This window comes from Hevea brasiliensis, chromosome 8 (genome assembly GCF_030052815.1).
Source record: "Hevea brasiliensis isolate MT/VB/25A 57/8 chromosome 8, ASM3005281v1, whole genome shotgun sequence".
NCBI classification, from domain to species: Eukaryota; Viridiplantae; Streptophyta; class Magnoliopsida; order Malpighiales; family Euphorbiaceae; genus Hevea; species Hevea brasiliensis.
The window spans coordinates 92181444-92201887 of record NC_079500.1 but is presented as its reverse complement, the minus strand read 5'-3'; the positions used below and the strand labels follow the sequence as shown (position 1 = coordinate 92201887).

The 20444-nt window shown below is 33.8% G+C and overlaps 1 protein-coding gene across 1 annotated transcript; it reads right to left on the bottom strand.

The window, feature by feature from the left end:
• Positions 1-5667: 5667 nt before the first annotated feature.
• On the bottom strand, positions 5668-19506 carry LOC110641284 (regulator of nonsense transcripts UPF2). The gene is made up of 18 exons (XM_021792948.2): positions 19338-19506; positions 18996-19071; positions 18661-18748; positions 16278-16480; positions 15104-15454; positions 14761-14865; positions 14473-14600; positions 13346-13522; positions 13146-13227; positions 12172-12462; positions 11856-12053; positions 11618-11719; positions 10024-10275; positions 9716-9934; positions 8507-8677; positions 8045-8230; positions 7124-7594; positions 5668-6752 (listed from the first exon to the last, which is right to left on the bottom strand). Exons 2-18 carry the CDS (start codon positions 19056-19058, stop codon positions 6237-6239), a joined length of 3603 nt encoding a protein of 1200 aa, XP_021648640.2. The 5' UTR covers positions 19059-19071; positions 19338-19506; the 3' UTR covers positions 5668-6236.
• Positions 19507-20444: the final 938 nt, after the last annotated feature.

Here is a 20444-nt window from a genome sequence, read left to right as displayed (position 1 = left end):
CCGCAAACGAAAGAGGGAGGTTTCTAGAAAAGTGAGGGCGATGAAAGGGGCCGCCACTGCCGATGCTCAGACCCCTCATCGTGAATCAATAGAGGTGCTGAGATCTCCTCCCTGACCTCAAGAGCAATCGATCCCTGAGGTAGAAGTCCTTGCCCCGTCTCCTCAACCGATCGAGCTTCCACCTCCCCTTCCTCCTCCGACCTCTTCCCATGTAGAAGGGGAGTCTTCTGGTCTCACGGTCAGGGCACTTTCCTGGGGCGCACAACTTCTGATCCAGTCGTTGGAAAAGAACCGCTCTATTAGGGGGAACCCCGGCCTGGCCAAAGTCATGGGAGCTTCCATTTGCTTCCAATAAGATCGGAACAGGTTGGCAGAGGAGAGTTTTGATGATATCTTGGCTCAGACAATGAGCTTAGGCTTAGAGGCCATTGCAAACCAGCATATACTCAGAAAGAAAGCTCATGGCTTGAAGAAGGAGATCCTCAAGGCGGTCCAAGATGCCTCTGCCACACAAGTTCAGCTCTCCTCTGCTAACGAGAACATCGCCAGAATGGAGGATCAAATGAAGCGTTATGAGGAGAGGATCATTGAAGTGGAACGAGAACTCGAAAACTCTCGAGCTGGTTGGTCTACCAACCTCGCTCGTTATGCTGAAGACCTTCGGGCGAAGGAAGAAGAGCTCCGAGCCAAGGATGAGGAGCTTCGAGCTAAGGAAGAGGAGAGCACAATGAAGGAGGCTGGGGCTTATATAAACACTCATAATGACCTTATGGCCGAGCTGAAGAAATGATATCCTGAAGAGGACTTCTCCTGGATGAACGAGCTCGCCCCAGAGGCCGAAGACGAGAGCGATGAGGAGCCTGAGAGAGAGAGAGGGTGAGCGAAATGTAGAATAGGCTGGGGGTGATCCTCCAGCTGAATGACTTGTACTTTATTTTGAAATGAAATGAAATCCATTTTTGCTCAATTTCTTGATGAGATCGGAAAGTATCCAAATTGTATGAGTGCTTGATTGTTTGAACGTATTAGGACATCGAACTTAAAAGTGATTATTAATCTAAGTATAAGAGGTCGGAAGAACATTATAACCATGAGATCGGCCTATGCCGAGACAAAACACCTGATAAAACTTTAGATCATCAAAATTGGAAACTTGATTTGAACACTTAAGATCAGAAACACCTTTAAGTCGGACTGAAACCTTAACTTTATTAAACGATTTTCCACAATATTTATAAAGGAGAGATCGGAAATAAGGCTGGATGGCACGGAGACCTGATATTGGTGTGATCTCCTTTGTTGAGAGATCGAAAAGCATTTGACTAGATGCGGGATCGGTTTATTTCCTAATCAAGTTACTTTTAACCGAAGAATGTCAGTTGGGGGTCGATTTTCAAAGTGATCGGCAAAAATATGGTGTTGACATAAACTATAAAAAAATAATAAGATTCCAATTAGTATATTGTACCATGTAACTAACCAAAATGATCATGGTCTTTTAATCAAATTGGTCCTCTCACTAATTTGGCGAATTCTACACTTCCAAAGTAGGAAACGAAAATCCTGATTGGGATGGATTTCTAGTGAGCAATTGAATTCTTATAAATTGTTAATTATTCTCAAGTATATCTATTATTGGATTTATAACAATTTATAAGTGCGTAACACTTTACTCTTCATATCTCATGTGAGGTTCAATCATTAATTTGGCTCCTAATACTCAAAACCTCAGGAACATCCATTCTTGGCTTATCTTTCACCAATTAAGTTAAACCCACTAAGCCAGTAAATATGAAAATTTGAACCTTAATGACCTCAAGTACATCCATTCTTGATTGCTAAAGTATTTACATATTTACAACATCTTATGTTTTAACAATTATTTTAAAAAGATCTCTTAAACCAAATACATCATTCCTATGTTACCATAGCCAACAATGTAAATGTTTAAAAACTTCTTAAATAATTGCATTAGTGGAGAGCCATGATGCAATTTCAAAAAGTACACCATTACTAACTTAATTATTTGATTGGAAGATTTCTTTGCCTACTTAACTACTATTTGGTGTCACTTTGCACATTAATCATTTTCATGCATATCTCATATACATCTATGAACATACATATCTCATACATAAATTCATCAACAATAATGTGAAAGGCATGATCATGGATTATTCTTTGGAAATCCAATCTTAGCCACAAGGATTAGATTTAAAGGTATCCTAGGTTATCATCCATCTATTTGAAGCTTTATTGCAAATCTTCAACTCTTGAAGTCTTGTACTCCCATTGATATCCATCAATGTCTTAAACTCTTTTCTTCTTGTAAATTCCATTAATGTCATACATTTATTCTCCTTGCCATACGAAGGTGAAATTACAAAGAAATGAGCTCAAAAACCCAAATAAATAAATTACAACCTTTATGCACTAAAATAAAATTAATTATTACATTCCATAAGAATAAACAAGAAATCAATCACATTGGTCTCTTAAGTCCATGATCATCCTTAGTGCAATTTTACACATCCAACTCTTGAATATGAATTTTAATTCTAAATATCCAATATTTAAAATTAAAATAATTTCTCACTAATCTCATTCATAAACATTTTATATTTATGTTGGGACTTTGATTAAACATTTTAATCATTAAGAAGAACAAGAAAAACTAAAAAAATAATAATTTGAATCAAACATGATCTCAACATGGTCGAATCATACTAATTCAAAATTAGTAATTTTTCTTGGATTTTACTTATTCCAACTTGCATCTAATGCAATTTTCTTGAGTCCCAAACATTATATAACATGAATTAAAGTTCCTAATGGCAAATTAGGATGGCTCTGATACCAATTGCAAGATAAATGCACCTAAGGGTGCAAAATTTAGCAACTTTAAATTTTTTCAACCTAGTGTTCGTGCAACATACAAATCATTTATACTATTGCAAAACACATAATTTGGTCATAGCAAATTTTATCTCAATTGCTGACAATCCTAATTGCCATTAGGAAACTAAAATCCTAAAATTAATAAGGTAAAGTTTAGGGATTTTACCCCTAAGGCATAGAATCGAATTCTAACACCTAATTCGAGTAGTGAAGATCATCAAGTATTGATCCTCTAGCTTGTCTAAACAAACAAGATGACCAAAACTCCTTTGAATGAACCAAAAATCCTTCCTTGTTCTTCCTTTGATTTGGCCAACACTAACACAAGGTGAAATTTGGGGTTTCTTGGTTTTATCTCTATGGAAATGTAAAGAAACACTTTCTTAACCTTTAATTCAAGAATAACAACTTGTAATTTCTCTTGAATCAAGCAAGAAAGGAAGAAGGAAAATTTGGTTTGGGAAAAGATAAAGGTTAGGAACTTGATTCATCAAGAATAATTTAAATGGACATAGGATTTTATCCCTATTTACTTAGGGCAATGGATCCCATTTTGACTAACACTTATCTTCATATATAACAAGTCGGAGCTAACACATGTCCATATACTTATATCTAGTGCAAGCATGAAAGCAGTATCAAACTCAAACCACCTACATACAAGATAATGGTGTTATCTCAGGTCAAGAGAATATATGCACTATTATGATCTAGATGATTATGTATTGACAAGAGTAAACTCCATGTATATATCATCTTAGGACATTGGTCTGTCCTACTTATCTTATAAGTGCCTAATTTATTTATTGTATAGTATGAGACTCACTATTCTATATCATTAGTATCTCATACTAATTGATGGGAATAAACAAATATGACTGTTTATATAGATAATCTTATCTTCTAAAGTATCCAAAACTGTAAACCATAATTTATAATAATTGTACCAGAATGTTCTGTAACTTATATTCTTAGTACTTTAAGAATGAAACATCTAACAAGTTACTAAAGGATATTTTCAATTAAATTTAAACTATTTAAATTTAAAAGGAAAAAAAATGCCATTAAAAGAGAATAAATATTTACAAGATATGCTCTAGGGCATACTACTAATAGAAGAACTCTCAAAGGTGTGCTTTGATGCTTTGAAGGAATGGATATAAGCCAAGTGTGCTAACCACAATACATTGGGAGTTTGATTCTCTCTTTCGTTAAACTTTAAATTTTTGCATTGATTTGAATTGAAACCTTTTTCCTTTCCTATACATGCTTTAAATTACCAAGATAGAGCATATTTCTCAATTTTGATATTATTATTTGAATTGGTTATTGTGCTTAATTAGTACATTTAATCACTTCACATATAAAAAAAAATCATAAGCCAATATTTTTTGTTAAGCAAGAGATGAAAAAACTGTAAAATAAGTCCCATTCATCACGTCTTTCTTCGACTCCTAAATAGGAAAAGCAATTGATATCCTAGCTTGCTTCTCTTGGTTAAGGTTTAATCAGTTAGAGGGATCATATGACTAGTTTTTCAAAGATTATTAGTATACCCACTTCAAACCATAAAAATATAATTAAATGAAGATTTTTCATAAAATTTTAAATATAAAAGTAAAAAAAAATGTTAAAAAAAATATACTTCACCCCTTTTGAACACCTATTTGTAAATTTTTATAAAATGAATGCAATGGTTAATATATTATGATATAAAAAAATACCTTATAATTTCGTGCTTTAATACGTAAAGGATTGTGATTTAATTTTTTTCAATTTAATATCTTATATTTTTCTTAACAGACATATGACAAACGTAATGCTTACATGGTGTCCATGTGGTATTTATGTGATGAGCACATAACACTCATGTGTCGTCATGTTAGTATTACATATTCACCAACTTAGCATTATTTAATGGTAAATAGCGGTTTAGAAATCACAACAAACTTCAAAATTTATATTTTTAACATTTTGCATTATAAAAACATTTAATCATTGGACTATTAGCAATATAGTGCAAGGCATATGTCTGAACGATTATACCATATGCATTTATCACTTATATGAACTTAGAAGCAAGGAATGATTTTTTTTTTTTATTCAAGACAGTTTATTCTGATAATTATCATGGTTGCATCACATCCTTCTTAAAGGAGAGAGGAATAAAAACTAACTGTTTATTAATAATTGCACGAATCTTTCTTAAAGTGGATGTTGTAATTAGGTAAGTTACTGTCTTGTTCAGCAAAAGCTTACCCTGTTTTGTATTTTTGCAATCATAACTCTGTATTCAAATCATTTTCCCTTTGGAAAAAAAAAATTTACATACTTCCCGATTCGTTCTTGTTTTTATAAATATATTCTTTGAAATTAATAATATTTATAAACCTCAGAGTCCGAGCCAATCAATTGAAAAAAAAAAAAAAAAACACAAAGCTTAATGCACACCTTCATATTGTACATAACCCTTTGTTTGGATTTAGAAAATTAAAAAACAAATAAAATTGATTTTTTTGAGTTCTTTTATAGAAAAGAGAAAGGAAGATAAAAGGAAAACAAGTTACAAACAATGGGGTTAAGTTCAGCTACTACAAAGAAAACGTCTTTTTCACCTTGATCTGCAACTCAGCATTCATATTAACAAAATTTCGGACTTAGGTTAATTAATTGTGCTAACAATATATTCTCAATTACCTTAGCCTTTCTAATCTCATCTCTAGAAGAGCAGACATTAATGCCATAGACCAATCAAGATCAATAGCCTAATAGAAAAAAAAGGTTCAATAGTTAAGCTCCACAGAATTCAACATCTTACCAGCACAGATTCCAAAGCTCACATGCCATTGTAATAATATTTTTGTTAGCAATTCAGTGGTCTACTCATATACAAACCACAATGTAAAATCTCCATTAGTGTCCAAGATGAAACCTTTCACTTTTGACCGATATACAACAAAGAAACTGATTACCCAATGAATGCTATTACGAGCACCCGACTGGGCATATCTAAGAATCACCATCCTGCAAATCATGAGTGAAAATCTTCTGTCTAGTTGCTTACCCCACATAAACAGTAACTTCCTCCAGAGGACAATTCTGGTCACTAACTTAGCCAACAATCATTTAAGATATACTTAAGGTATCATCTCACCAGACACCCCGTTGGGTAATGCAGCAATTCAATCAGTCAGAGAGAAATTCGTGCTATCAATTTGCAAAGCCAAAAGATTTCATTTCTTCTGCTGTTAAAAACCCATTTCCATCTGTAATAGGTTCCACTGCATTTGGAACACAAGTGCCCACATGTTAATATTCCCACTTTCTTCTTCAATCATTCACCTTCTTCTGCCATGATAAACTCCGCTGCCTGAATGATGATGATGCTGATGCTGATGCCGATGTCGTGATCCAGCACCTCTACCACTGCTTCCTTCCCCCCACATACTGCCACGGCTGCCAACTCTGTTGCTACCACTAGGCATCCAATTCAATGTCTGGGTTCCTAATCCATAATTCTCCTCCTCTTCTCTATCATTATACTCCAAGACTATCCTCTTAATATCTTGTTTCTCTTCAAACTCAGCTGCTTCTTTCTGTTTTGTGCTCTGCACAAGAGTGCAATCCCTAGGAATGTACATCTGCTTTGTCTGTTGTTTGTTTCCACGCTTCACAAGTACTTTCACCTGAACCTCCTTGCTTCCTCCCGTCTCATCATCCAATGCCTCATCACCACTTTCCCCTCCAACTCCCCTTACGTGATCTTTGGTGGACCCCTCAAACACGCTCATAGGTATCACCATATTTAGTGTTGGCCGACCCCGCAGCTCTTGCCTGCGCTGCTCCATGCTCTCCTGCACTCCCAATTCAAATAACAGGGGTGACAAATTGAAGCAATTCAACTACTATATAAATATAATTTCAACATGTATAATAGCTCTATCAGTAAATGCAGCAGACACAATTCCTTAACAGCAAAACTTCAAATAAAAGCCATAAAACGATGTAATTAGCCTTTTCAGAATGTTGATTAACAAATTGACTTCGACTCATTAACAAAGCCAAAATAAAAGAAAATTTAAAAATATTTTTGTAGCATATTTTCTCAAATCCCAAAAATATATCTTCCAAAATCATGTTAGCATTATAATATGAAAATAAATTATAATATTGCATGGCAAGGCACTTGCAATTATGAAACAAACAGCTAATATCGGAATCTTACCTGCATTACCGCCCTTAGCTCCTGCTCAAAATTTGCAGCTTCCACTGGATCCACCTCAGCTACTTTTTGTCTCACATGGACTTCATCATCCTCATCAGAAACAGGTTCAACCCCATCATCTTCATCATCATCCTGTGTCTCAGATCCATCATCATGATTCTCCGCGTCCAACTCCTCATCATCATGTCCCTCCTGCTCAACGGTGCCACTTCCTGAATCAGTGTCACTGTCACTGATGTCCTCATGGATTCCACCATTTTCCTCATTACCATTCACAAAATTTTGTCCATTGGCAGAGACGGCATTGGAAGTATTCCTGCTAGAAGGTTTTTCAGCGTCAGAGTGTTTCTCAATATTGACCTTGTCAGTTGAACCAGTTCGTTCATTCTCCTCAAGTTCTATAAGAGCTGCATTAACTTCATCAATGGATGAGTATCGAGTCATGCTAGGGCGTAATTCAGCAAATAAGTCCTGCAAATGCCTCAATATATGAGCATGCATTACATGAACAAACATTCAATTAAAATTATCAATACTAATTCTCAAGTAAAGAACACTAGGACATAATCCAATACATAAATGGAATAAAAAAAGTTAATTCTCTTTCCATATCTCAAGATCACAGTTTCATACAAGTTATTCTAGTGACATTTCTGCACACGACAAAGTGCAGAATGCTGCACAAGACATTTCTGCTCCCCATTAGCACCCCAGAAAATAAAACGTAACATGCTTATTCCTATAACATCTCCATCATTACCCTCTCCTCCCTATACCTAACAGCATAATTTGCAAACTACATAGCAAGATTGTTGCATTAAACAATTTACCATCAAATTCAGAAGCCAAAGCTCTTATGCTGGATAATACCTTCTGTTAGGAAAAAATAAAAATGGGCATAAAGGAATCTGAATGACATACCTGTAAGTCAAATTCAATGTCAAGCGGTAGGGCACCTTTGATGAGAACATATCTCTGAAAGTGTATTAAAAATCGATCAAGTTTCCTCTTAGAAGAACCTCGGTCAAAGTAGTGTCCACAGGTCTCCAGAAGAATGATAACCATTCTGATGCGGAAACAATCCTCTGGTGGATCCAGTACATCTCGCTAAAAACAAGTTTAAAAAGAAAACAAAAGTTTATCAGAAATTCAATAAGTAGATTCATGTCTAGCTTATTTTCATTTCAGCTGATTCCAAACATGCAACTACTTCGAAGTTCACATACTACTACACTCTTAAGATATGCTTTCCATTAAGGATGAACAGATAGGAAATCATTGGAGAATATGCAGTTATGCACCCATGGAATGTTTTTTCACCTTAAAGTTTATATCATGATTGCATATATTTATGAAGATGCATTAGTGTAACTAATGCCATACCTCTGGTGTGTCGTGACCAAAAACAAGGATCAAATAGAGTGTCTCAAAAATTACAGATGAATCCACAAGTTCATAGTTGTATAACTCTCCTAAGAATCGCATGTGAGCAATTCGCCTCTGCTGCATCCCATAGTCATTTATTTCTAGCCCAAGCCTAATCTCCTCCAAAACCTGAAAGCAAAGATAAATTGCCATGATTCCAAAGAGAAAACTGCAAACATACAATAATGCAAATTAGTGCATGTTGTCCTTATACCGTTGGTTAAATATGCAAGCAAAACATGTCACACTTCAAAACAAACACTGCCACGTGAATAAGAAACACCCATAAAACTGTCTGCAATTGATCAATTCAAGGATAAGGTCAGGTTTTAAAATAATGGTAAGGAATTTAGACAAAACAATCTAGTGTGCGTTCTGACTGCAGCTTCAGAAAAAGCCAAGGAATGATGTGCAATATGAATAGTGGTTTATTAACTTGTCGCAAGAATTAGGTGTAAGCAAAAAATAGAATTAGGTTGGTTTTGAAAGGAAGTTTATAAAGACCACATGAAAAAATAAAAAGAAAAACCATGATTTAGAGTTCCAATAGGCCTACCCTTACTGAGTGGATAACTAACTCAACTCAACTCAACTCAACTAAGCCTTTATCCCAAAAAATTTGGGGTCGGCTATATGGATTCTCTTTCTCCACTCTAAACGATTTTGGTTAAATCCTCGGAAATGTGTAATGCTGACCGGATAACTAACCATAAAAAATTTTATTCACATGGTCACTGACCTAAAAAAAACAAATGAAAGCTATGGGATGAGCATAACAGTCTAATACTGAAGTCACTGTTCATTTTCCCAACCCCTAGAGAAATCATAATGGATTCCTGATCTAAGCAAATGCCATTTTCTCATAAGGTTTCCCTAGCCATTCAAAGTAATGTAGGATCAATGCACCTATAACACAGCTTCAATGCTAAGAGAGAGAATGCATTATTGACCGACCAATTCCTGAAAAATGAGTCATTAACACAGCATATATTCCAGCCACATTCTTCTAGAAGGCTAAGACTAACATTATCAACGACAAATAGAAACAATAAACAATCCAAAATTCCCACTGCCTATCACAAAACAATATAAAGCACAAATATATCTATTTGAGGGCAAATTAAAATATTAATTGAAATAAATAGTTTCCAGAATGAAAATAACAACCTCATCAACAACAGCAACTGCAAATTCATCATGATAGCGGCTCAAACCAGCAGTAAGAGAAGCAATTAAGTTTATTTGACCATATCTGCCCTTATGAACTTTCATAAAGCACTTCAAAAGGTATGCGTCACATTCACTCCATGGTAATTTACGAAGTTGCCTCAGCACATGCTCAATGGAAGACTTGTCAAGATCCGAGAAAAGCAATTTTCTAATATACTGCATAAAGATCAATTCATAAGATATAATAAATATATCCTATTTAAAAAAGGTTGGAAAAAATAGTGAGATTGTAAAAAGATTTATACCTGATATAGTGGGGGCCGGACTTTAGACACTCGTGCAGATCTTTCAGGGGGTTTGCACAAATAGTAAGCATTTTCTACAAGTGTGCTGTGGCGGGGATCCAAATTTTTAACATTTTTCAAGCGCATCAATATCTCTAACATATTAGCCATCCGCACAGTAGTTTCAGGAGACCGATACAGAAAACGGCCACATGTCTCAAGAAGATTGCAAGCAACATCAATGTTATGATGAGTGAAATCATCTAAACAAGCCTGTAAGAAAGAAAAGCATTGATCCATATGTAAGTCCAACAACATATCTCAACCTTAATGAAAGTTATCTCATATCTTTGACCAGATAGAATTAATCTTCTAATAGCAAAATTCAAACAACAGTGAGGTTGCAAAAACAAGAAAAATGGCAACTCACAAGAATTTACTTGAAGGCCCAAATAGAAGACAACATTTCCAAAGACAAGACAAAAACCAAGAAGATGTGGGTAGGTTAAAAAGAAAGAAAAGAGAGAATGGCGCAAACAATGGTGAAGTTATTTTATGAGCAAGGGGGCAATTGCTTTCTCCTTTTCTTTTCTTTTGCTAAATTCAAAAATTATCACATTTTAATTTTGAGAAATTAAATTTATTTCCCTTTTAAATAAAGTATCCCCTTATTTTTATTTTGTATGAAAATTTAGAAAGATCAAATTAAAAATAAAAAGTAAAATCACTTCTTTGGAAAAACAAATAAAATATTTAATTAAAAATAAAAATATAATTTTATATGCTTCAAATTATTATTTGAATCAAATCACCAATTCTAGTGTTTTGACAGTGTCTTGCATCTTTATTTATTATTTAGTTATTTATATTTCAAGTTGGATTTTTTAGCAAAATTGTTCAAATAAACTATTAATTGTTAAGGTTCTATTATGACCAAATTTAATTTTAATAATATATAAAGGTTTGATTTTTCTAAATATTGTTTTGACCCTTGATAAATTTGTTTATGAGTTTCTTACAATTTAAATCCATATCATCCAAATTATCATATTAAAGCCATAAAGAATTTGATAGTTTTAATTTGAATATCAACATGATTTTTTTTATAGATTCTTTTTTTTTTTTTTGAAAAAATTAGCTTGGATTTTAAGTTGCCTCTCTTTCTATATATAAAATAAATTTTAATATAAAATTTTTTTATAATGTTTTATTATTATATAAAATATTATTTAAAAAACAAGATTCGTGATTAGATTACATCAATTATGCATATCAATTTCTTTAGCACATTTAATAGTTAAATTTTGTTACTCAAAATTATCTTTTTATTTGTTTTAAAAAGAGGAATATTTGAGAGGAAACTTTTTTGATTTATACATGATGAGAATGATTTCCCAACACCCCCACTCCGCCCGCGCCTCCCCACCCCCTTTCCTTTCCTTCAATTAAAAATTCAGGCTTTGCCACTGGGTAAAAAATGATCATATAGCCGGCCACGCATAATTAAGGAAATCTCAATTGAGTTCACAGCATAAAGCATTGAAAACTTGTAAATAGTTTCACAAATTAAAAAAAAAAAAAAAATCAAAAAATCAAAAAGATCCTACACATATACCTTCAAACAAGTGAAGACAAGGCCAGTTGGTGCAATTCTAAATTTGCAGAGTTCTGCAATAAATCTAATATTTCTGATCTTTGTTTCGATGTTCATTTGATCCTGCAGAAAATTAAGATTAAAAATTAAAATCATAATAATTTACAAGATGCGAGTGAATACAGGAGCAACAATGGAAAGAAAAAGGATAAACTGCAACTCCTCTTTGCAATGAAACATATTAGTATGCAAAACAAACCTTCTTATTTAACAAGAAATTGAACTCCTCATCTAACATCTGCACAAGGATGGAAGAGACGTCCTTCATACAAGTTGATAGTGTGGCAACCATTCGAGAGTAGTATGGTAGCAGTTCTAGAGACGTTCTAGGTACATTAAACAATGCCTTTACAAGCTTTTTCCGGTTTGACTTTGAATTTAAGTAACAAAACTCTACCTGAAAAAATATTGACAGAGGAAAACAATAATACGATGGCCACTGAAGAGATGCATAACTTCTATTCTATAAAGGATTACATAAAATAGCTAGTCATAGGAAGCAGCAGTAAGATTACAGTCAATTGATCAATAAGGTCACGACTGACACATCCAGGAAGCCTTTGCAGTAAAGCATCCAAGTTTGACCCTTCAAGACCTTTGGGTTTCTCCTTTTCAATCTCTCCTTTTCTCTCTGCATCCTTTTCTTTACCCTTCTCTTTTTCTGGATCTTTAGCTTTTTCTTTATCCTTTTCTTCCTTATCCTTTCCTTTCTCAATGCTTTTTCCCTCCTGCAAAGTACCAGAGTCTGCAGAGGACTCTGCATTATCTAGACTAGGTTGGCCTTGGTCTGATTCAGGTGCCACCTCCTTCAAATAAATCGATACAAGAATAAATAGATAAACAAATAACCTTCTTTTGAGTGGGTATAGAAACATTTTTCACAGACAAACAAACAAGTATAGGTTAGAAAAACATGATTCACAATGATCAAATTAAATGTGGATTTCCATACAGCTAAAAGGGCAAGATTCTAGAGGGATCAGGGTTCAGTCCTTAACATAAGCTTTAACTGCAATGTGCTATAAAAGAGGGTTAATTTGACTGTCACAGCTGTCATGACCCTCTAAAATGTATTAATTCAGAAACATCCCTTAAGCCAGCAGTTAAAAGGGGAAGGAAGGGAGGTGGGAAGAGAGAGGGACAAAGAAGGCAATAACTTTTGCTACAGAAAATAAATGTAAACCAGTAATTTCAAAACTAATTCAAGAGACCATAAGAAAATAATTGTGAAAAAAAAAAAAAGCAATCAGTAATTTCAGAAATAATTTAGAAGATCATATGAAAACAATATGAGGTTTTTTTTTTAAGCAATCATCCCATGCATTGTGAGCAATGCTGAATATTATTCCAACAAATTTAGAATCAAAATCGTACAAGAAAATTTTGCAGATGTTTTGTTAATTCACCAATTTTTTCCACATCATAGCTATCCGCCTATTCCAAGAATAATCTAAGCCAGTTATATAACTTCAGAGTTTTAAATCCTTACACTTTGTTGCTCTTGAGTCTTTGCAGATTGTTCATTCGCTTTCGGCTCTGCTTCTCCCAATAATACTGCTGGAACAAATGCTCTACAAAGAATATTTATCATGCATTACTCAAAGTTTTTAAGGTGAAGTAACTGCATCAAAGCAATACTTTAATCAATATAAAACGTAAGTAAACAACAATTATCCAATCCCACCAAACCTGAGATCTGGTAAGCATTCATAAAATGCTCTAGTATCTTCATCATCCCACAAAGCTTCAAGAACAGAAGAATCTTTGCCGGCAGCAGGTGATGAAGAATCATCTCCAGTTGTAACCCTAGTAGTGTGGCCATCTTCTGGCATCACTGGAGGTTGCATGTCAAGGGCTTCAGCCAAACTGCAAGTCAAGAATCTGTGTGTCAATTGAAAAACCACAAGGAAACAATAATACGAGAAGCAAGCCAAAGAGACATTGGTTTCAGGCCTTCTAATAAGTAGAAAGAGTTGGGATCCAAGTGCAGGTTGATATAATTAAAGTACCGTTGTAGCAACATGCAACCCAAAAGATAAAAAGGAAAAGAAGAAAGAAAGAAAAAAGAACATCAATCACTGTAGCTAAGAACCTGGCTGGCTAACCCACCTCAGAACCACTTGGCAGTTGGTCCATCCATACTACAAGAATCATTAATCAAGCATCTCATTCAGGTGAAATGGACACTCTAACAATCAAAGCAATTATATGAACCTTGGCATCCCCAAATATTCTCAAGGTAAAAGCGCCTATATTTCTTTATCCCTTGTTGATGGCTCAAGAAAAAGATTGAGGCCAACAACAAAAATAAATGTACCCTTTACATCTCTACATCATCCCATGCATCCTCCTCTACTAAGTGGTTCATCAGACAACAGTTAACCTGCACTATGGCCAACACACCACCTGTTTTTCTCATCAAAATCTGAAACCACCTTAAACTTATCCTCACGCAAGTATCTGCAGCTCAGTAGTATTACAACCAACGTGCTATAAATTTAGTCTATCCATCCAAAAACATTTCTAGAGTGGTTTCACTCTTCAATCTTACAGCATACATAATCTTACCTAAAATCATTGCTTGTGATACTAAGACCAGATATGAATTATCCAGTAGGAAGAAAGGTCAGTTATTTAAAGAGTAAGACGCCACATTAAGAGTAAAGAGGAAAGGAGGAGGGATTCAGTTGTGAAAGTGAAATATTGTATTCTTTTAACTTTTGCAACATGAGATCTTACTGTTGTAATAAACTTCAATTATCTAGCCACCATCAGCACAGGTACAAGAACAAAATGAAATCAATAAGCAAACTTACGAAGAAACATTGCGATATAAATGCTCATAAGATTTTCGAAGCTTTTCATATGATGCAACATTTTCATCAGTAAGCTCTCCTTTAGCATTCAAAATCTTCGCATTTTCATGTTCCATTTGGCGGAGAGACTGTTAAGAAATAAAGATCCAAAAATTACAGGTCTTTTGAGCAAATGAAAGCAACAGAAAGAATAGAAAACATTATACAAGGAAAAAAATTCAATTTCTATCAATAGAAGACGTACAAAATAACTCTATGGTCAGCAACTAAATGCATAAAAACTCTTACCGCGTGCTCAGACTGAAGTAGTTCTGATACAGCATCGAAATACGTACTAAAGGCTTTCTTGAATATTTTCTTCTGATCTGCTGTGATATTAAGGCCCTTGAAAAACTGTAACAAAATGTAAGAAGATAAGCTACAAACTATTCAAGAACGTCAATGTAATTCTAAAAAGATCAAATTGCTATTTGCTATTTGCTATACAATAAAAGTAGTAGAAGTAGACACAAGTGTGATGGATATATCATCATCACAAAGAAGTGAAAGCAAGAATTACGTCAAATCCTAATGAAACTCCATAATAATACGATAAAATAAGTTGAAATGCAAGAAGAACAAACAAATGCACCTCTTCATGAATTTCTTGTCCAGACAGAGGCAGTCCTAGGAAAACTCTCCCTTGTCGAGCAAAACTAGCAAGAAGAGTCAGATTTGTCTGAGTAGCATCTCGATCCTTCAAGTGTTCCACACTAGTAAGAGCAAGATCCTTAATGATATTGATGAAAATACTGCTGTCTTCTATAACTCCAACAAAGTAAAGTTCCAAAAGCAGTTTCAAGGTGCTCCGCTTCTTCATAGCCTTTGAGTTCCTGTCCACTTCCAAGTCTTCCACTGATTTTCCAGGAAAAAAGACCTTCAAAAGCCCTTGTACCAGACTTGGTGAAAAGTCTTTGTACCTTTGATGAAGCAAAGAGCAGATCTTTGCAAGATGGACAAATATCAGAACAGTGCAGAAGAGCAGAAAAAGCACTATTATGACTAGGCTGCACCCAATAAGTTAAACACTGCACCTTTTAAAATAAATAACAGAACTTGCAAATTTGATGCATATGGTCCCAAACAAATAACCTACTTACCATTTCTTCCTCTCCAACAAATTAACAAAACATGAATATTGATTGTACTACAATAAGAACTTCACAAAGCGTGTGCTAGCTGAACATTAATACAGGCTAGACTAATCAACATGTAGGACAACATAAAGGAGACCAAACATTATGAGCAAACCATCAACTATAAACTTAAAAAGATTTGTAAAACAATTCTCAAAGTAAAAACCTAGCAACATTAGGAATGAATGAATTTCAGATTGACAAACAAAACGAATAGACCACTAAAAGCCAACAAAATAAGTGCAGCTAGTGAATGATTAAACAGTAAAATGATGGATAATTCAACAGCATCGTTTCCGTGAAAGCTGTAAACAGCATTAGACAATTTTATTGCATAAAACTTCATGATATTTAGGATGATGTCACCCAATCAATATTACGCCGAGGATTTAGATGAATAGAAAATTAGGTTGAGTGGAGAGAGAGAGAGAGAGAGAGAGAGAGAGAGAGAGAGAGAGAGAGAGAGAGATGCAAGCAATGATTACATACTGTTTAACTAATTACCAGCATCCAGGTCATAGAGAATGTGATCAAGACGTGAGGGCATGATTAGTGATTTACAAATAATATATTACAGGCAGCTACTGGTAGAATCTACAGAAATTTTCAGTTCAGAACTGTAAAAGCTACCTGAACTGCTGCTTGTATGTCAGAAGTTCTAAGCTTTGCATCACAAATAGCTGTCACAGCTTCACTAACAAATTTGCTAAGGTTTACATTTCGCAACTCATCCATTAGCCCTTCCCTCTGCTCTTCATTTATCTGCTTTAATTTTTTAATAACAGCCGTATTTCGCTTAATGCTTGAATCCAATGTTCTGAGGAATCCTGAATCTGCTAAGAGTAACAAATTGGTTCAATATTATGCAGCAGTAATCATATCAAAATCAAAAGGCTAAAGATGTACACTACCAAGAACTGCATTTAATCATGTCATGTTAAGACCATAGCAGAGTAGTGTATGAAAGACTAGAAACTATTGGACTCACCGTTAAAAGAACTAGACACTATAGATCTCACATGGCTTCCAATCCAGAATTTAATGAAATGAAGTCCTTAAAAACAGATTTAAAATTACTAGAGAGAAAGAGAGATCAAACCAAAAGCAAGCAAAATACTCCACTTTTCAGTACCATGAATCTAGGGAAAATAAGAAAAATATATATGCATTTATACAGACTCAGCTTTTCCTTGCCATTATGAAAATCCAAATAAACACCAAAGACCAATGCAAAATCCAACAAAAGATAATGACATTTTTACAATATTGCTAGAAGGCTTTAAAACTGATATTTCCGTACCAAATGACCCCAAAAAATGCAGTAATAGCAAAAATTACAAATTACTAAATAAAAAAATTCATAAATAATGTTAAAATTTAACATGATAGAAAATATAGGAGAATGATTTACATCGTTCGGCCACTGAGAGCCTATGCCCACAGACACAAAATCCTCAAGGCTTACATTTCATTCACTTGTATGTTAACATAATACATAAGACTCCATATTTAAGACAGAATATACAAGACATATAAGGCATCCTATCAATAAATCATAAATCACTCGTTTACATAAAGCTTTAATCAAGCCATTGATTTTGCTAATCAATTACATGATTTTCTCATAATAATAGGATTCTTCAACACTCTCCCTTAAGTTGTGCATGGAGTGATCACAAAATTCACAAATTGTAAATGGCCAAGATAAATAGAACTGAAATGCTCATCAGTGCTGAAATTGGACAGAAATGAAGAAATAGATGAAAGAAGAAGAAAAAAGAGGTCAACAATTGTAGTTGAAGCGACTCCTCTCTCAGACATGTTTGAAGAGTGAAAGTGAAATTAGAACCCTTTTTTTTAACTAAAATGTAGTGAGTGTTTTCGGGAAGAAGAGAAACAAAGGGGAGAGGAGAAGAAAGAAAAGAGCTGGGACTCAAACCCTAAGCTTTGATACCATGTTAAAACTTAGAATGATAGAAAAGATAGGAGAAAATAACAAGAGAAGGATTTACATGGTTTGACTACCAAGAGCCTATGTCTATAGACACAAAACCTCAAAGGGCTACATTTCATTTATTTGTGTTCTAACATAACACATAAGACTCCACATTTATAATAGAAGATACAAGATATACATGGCATCCAATCAATAAACCATAACTCACTCCCTTATACAAGCTTTAATCAAGCCATTGATTTTGCTAATCAATCACGTGATTTTCTAACAATTATAAGATATTCAATAAATAAAAATAGAAAAATGAAATCATTTTCTACGATTGCAACTTTTGGGAACATAAACATCATATTAGCATTAATGCATGAGCACTATATAAGAATCACCAACTTATCTCTACTAGCTTGAAAAGGTTATCCCTCTCCTACTCCATCTATTGATATGCTAAAGCCTTCCATCTCAATATTCTAAACAAAAATGAAATGCTAAGCTTACCCTAATAGAAAGTTTCGGTGTTGAGAGGATTCGTAGAATATTTCCTAGGTCCAATAGATACTACTAGGGCCTAGAAAATTAAAGAGCAAAAAAAAATTATGCTAAATGGTTTCCTAACTATAAATCTATCCAGAATTTTCCTAGAAGGAAGATTTAGGAAATTATTAAAGTAAATTTCAAGCTAATATAAAAATGCATGAGAAAAATGGCCAAAAATAACAAAGAGATGATATCTTTCCACATGCGTTCAAATGAGAGTTTTTTTTTAACTCTTTTCTGCATTCAAATCCACTTCCCTTTTCCCTTTCTGCTTACTTTATAATTCCCAAATCACCACACCAAATAAACCTTAGCACTTGATTAGCCTACTGTTATAAATATCAGAAGTATTATCAACCTTTTTTTTTATGTTACCAAGCACATAATTTATAAACTAACATGTCCTATTTTCTCCACAAGGAAAGGTAAGAAATTCAATATAACCAGGATGTTACGGATCTTATCCATTTCAGCAATTATTCAGTTATTAATTTATCCTAGAATTCTTGCAATGTTACTAACCAGGCCTTTCAGGATTCAAATTGCTTTGGCGAAGAGCAACTTTTGCCTCAACCGATTTCTTCATTTCCTCAAGTCGAGCCAGAGCTTCCTGACAATGAAAAACATTTATCTTGACAACCGAACTATCTACATATATAAAGGAAAACCGAAAAAGCAACCACCAAATCTTCTCACAAAAGCATATTCAGTCCTTTACAAAAATTTGAATCATAACCTATCTCAGATACATTAACATCAGTTTTACAAAGTCGGTCTAATCATTATCCACAAGTAATAAACATCTAGAATCAATATTACAATTGAGTAACTTAAAAAGGGGGGGAAAATCCAACCACCTCATCCTCTTGCTTGGCCTGTGGTTCACCTGTAGCACGGTACTCATCTTCATGGTGATCCATTTCTACTAATTAACTGTCTTTGCAAATAGAAACCCCATAAAATTATTAGAATCAAGTATCATACAACTTCAATTGAACAGAAAACCCTCAAAAAAAAATCAGCAAAACATGAATAATAAATCGCAGAATAATCGAAACGCACTAAAAATGAACAAGAGTCCTGCATTACATTCCTCGATCATCCCATCACATATATGTATAAACATAGAGAGAGAAAAGAGGAATTTGAGTATGCATATTCATACCAGAGAGAAGACGAAAGGCTGGGTTGTGGCTTACCTGATCGGAGATTGAACCAAAGAATCTCGGAGAAGCAAGAAATTCACAAGACAGAAAGACAGAGCGAGTGCCTGAAAAATCAACCATCGAATTTGAGAAACCGACTTGGGCAACTCGCATGTTTCAGATTCTTAGTGCGGGTTGACCCGTTTTGGCGTGACAGATGAATCGGTGTGTTTCGGATTTCGAACCGTCCAATTGAGCCTCCCAAACCCTTATCCACCAGTACTCAATCGGTTCAGTCCAATTTAGGGGTTTTTTTCACAGCTGTTTAAGCCCAACCAAGCCCAAACGTTTGGAGTCTCTGTTAAGGAGGATTACCCAACCCAAAATATATAAAATACATGTAATAAATATATTTTATTTAGTAGACAAGTCAAGTTTTTAATAATTTATCCCTCAAAAATTATTAAAATTCCCTTCTTACTTGCATAATTAGTGCAATTTATTTTAATGTTTGATTTGATTTTTATTTTTATTAAAAATTAAATCAAAATTACATTAAAATTAAATGAGAACATTATCAAATTGAGAATCAAATTTATACGAAAATCTTTTATAATTTTTTTAGATGTATTATATATTATATATATATATATATATATATATATATATATATATATATATATATATGAACTAAGTATAAATTATTTTAAGAATCAAAAATCAAATTAAAATCATATTCAAATTTTAATTTAATTTTAATTCTTAGACCAACTCAAAATCAAAATCAAAATCGCTTAGGTTTCTTTATTGAGTTGACTGGCACCGGGGTTGAAATTTGGAATCTTATAATTTTAGTATTGTTATATCAGATATCAACGGATATAATTCTTTAATCTCAACAAATCAATTGATTTGCGGTGCCCTAAGGAATGGCTTTAGATAGATTTTTATTAAATCATTTACTTTTCATCTAAGACCGTAAATGAGTTGATTTTTATTAAAATTACTCCATTCAATTTAAACCCAATTAATATTTATAATATTGTTTTATTTTAGTTATTTGATATTTCATGCATTGAAATCAGAGAAATATATATATAAAAAACAAGCTATAATTTTATGTTTTCACACATAGGGATTGTATTTTGATTTTTAGCAATT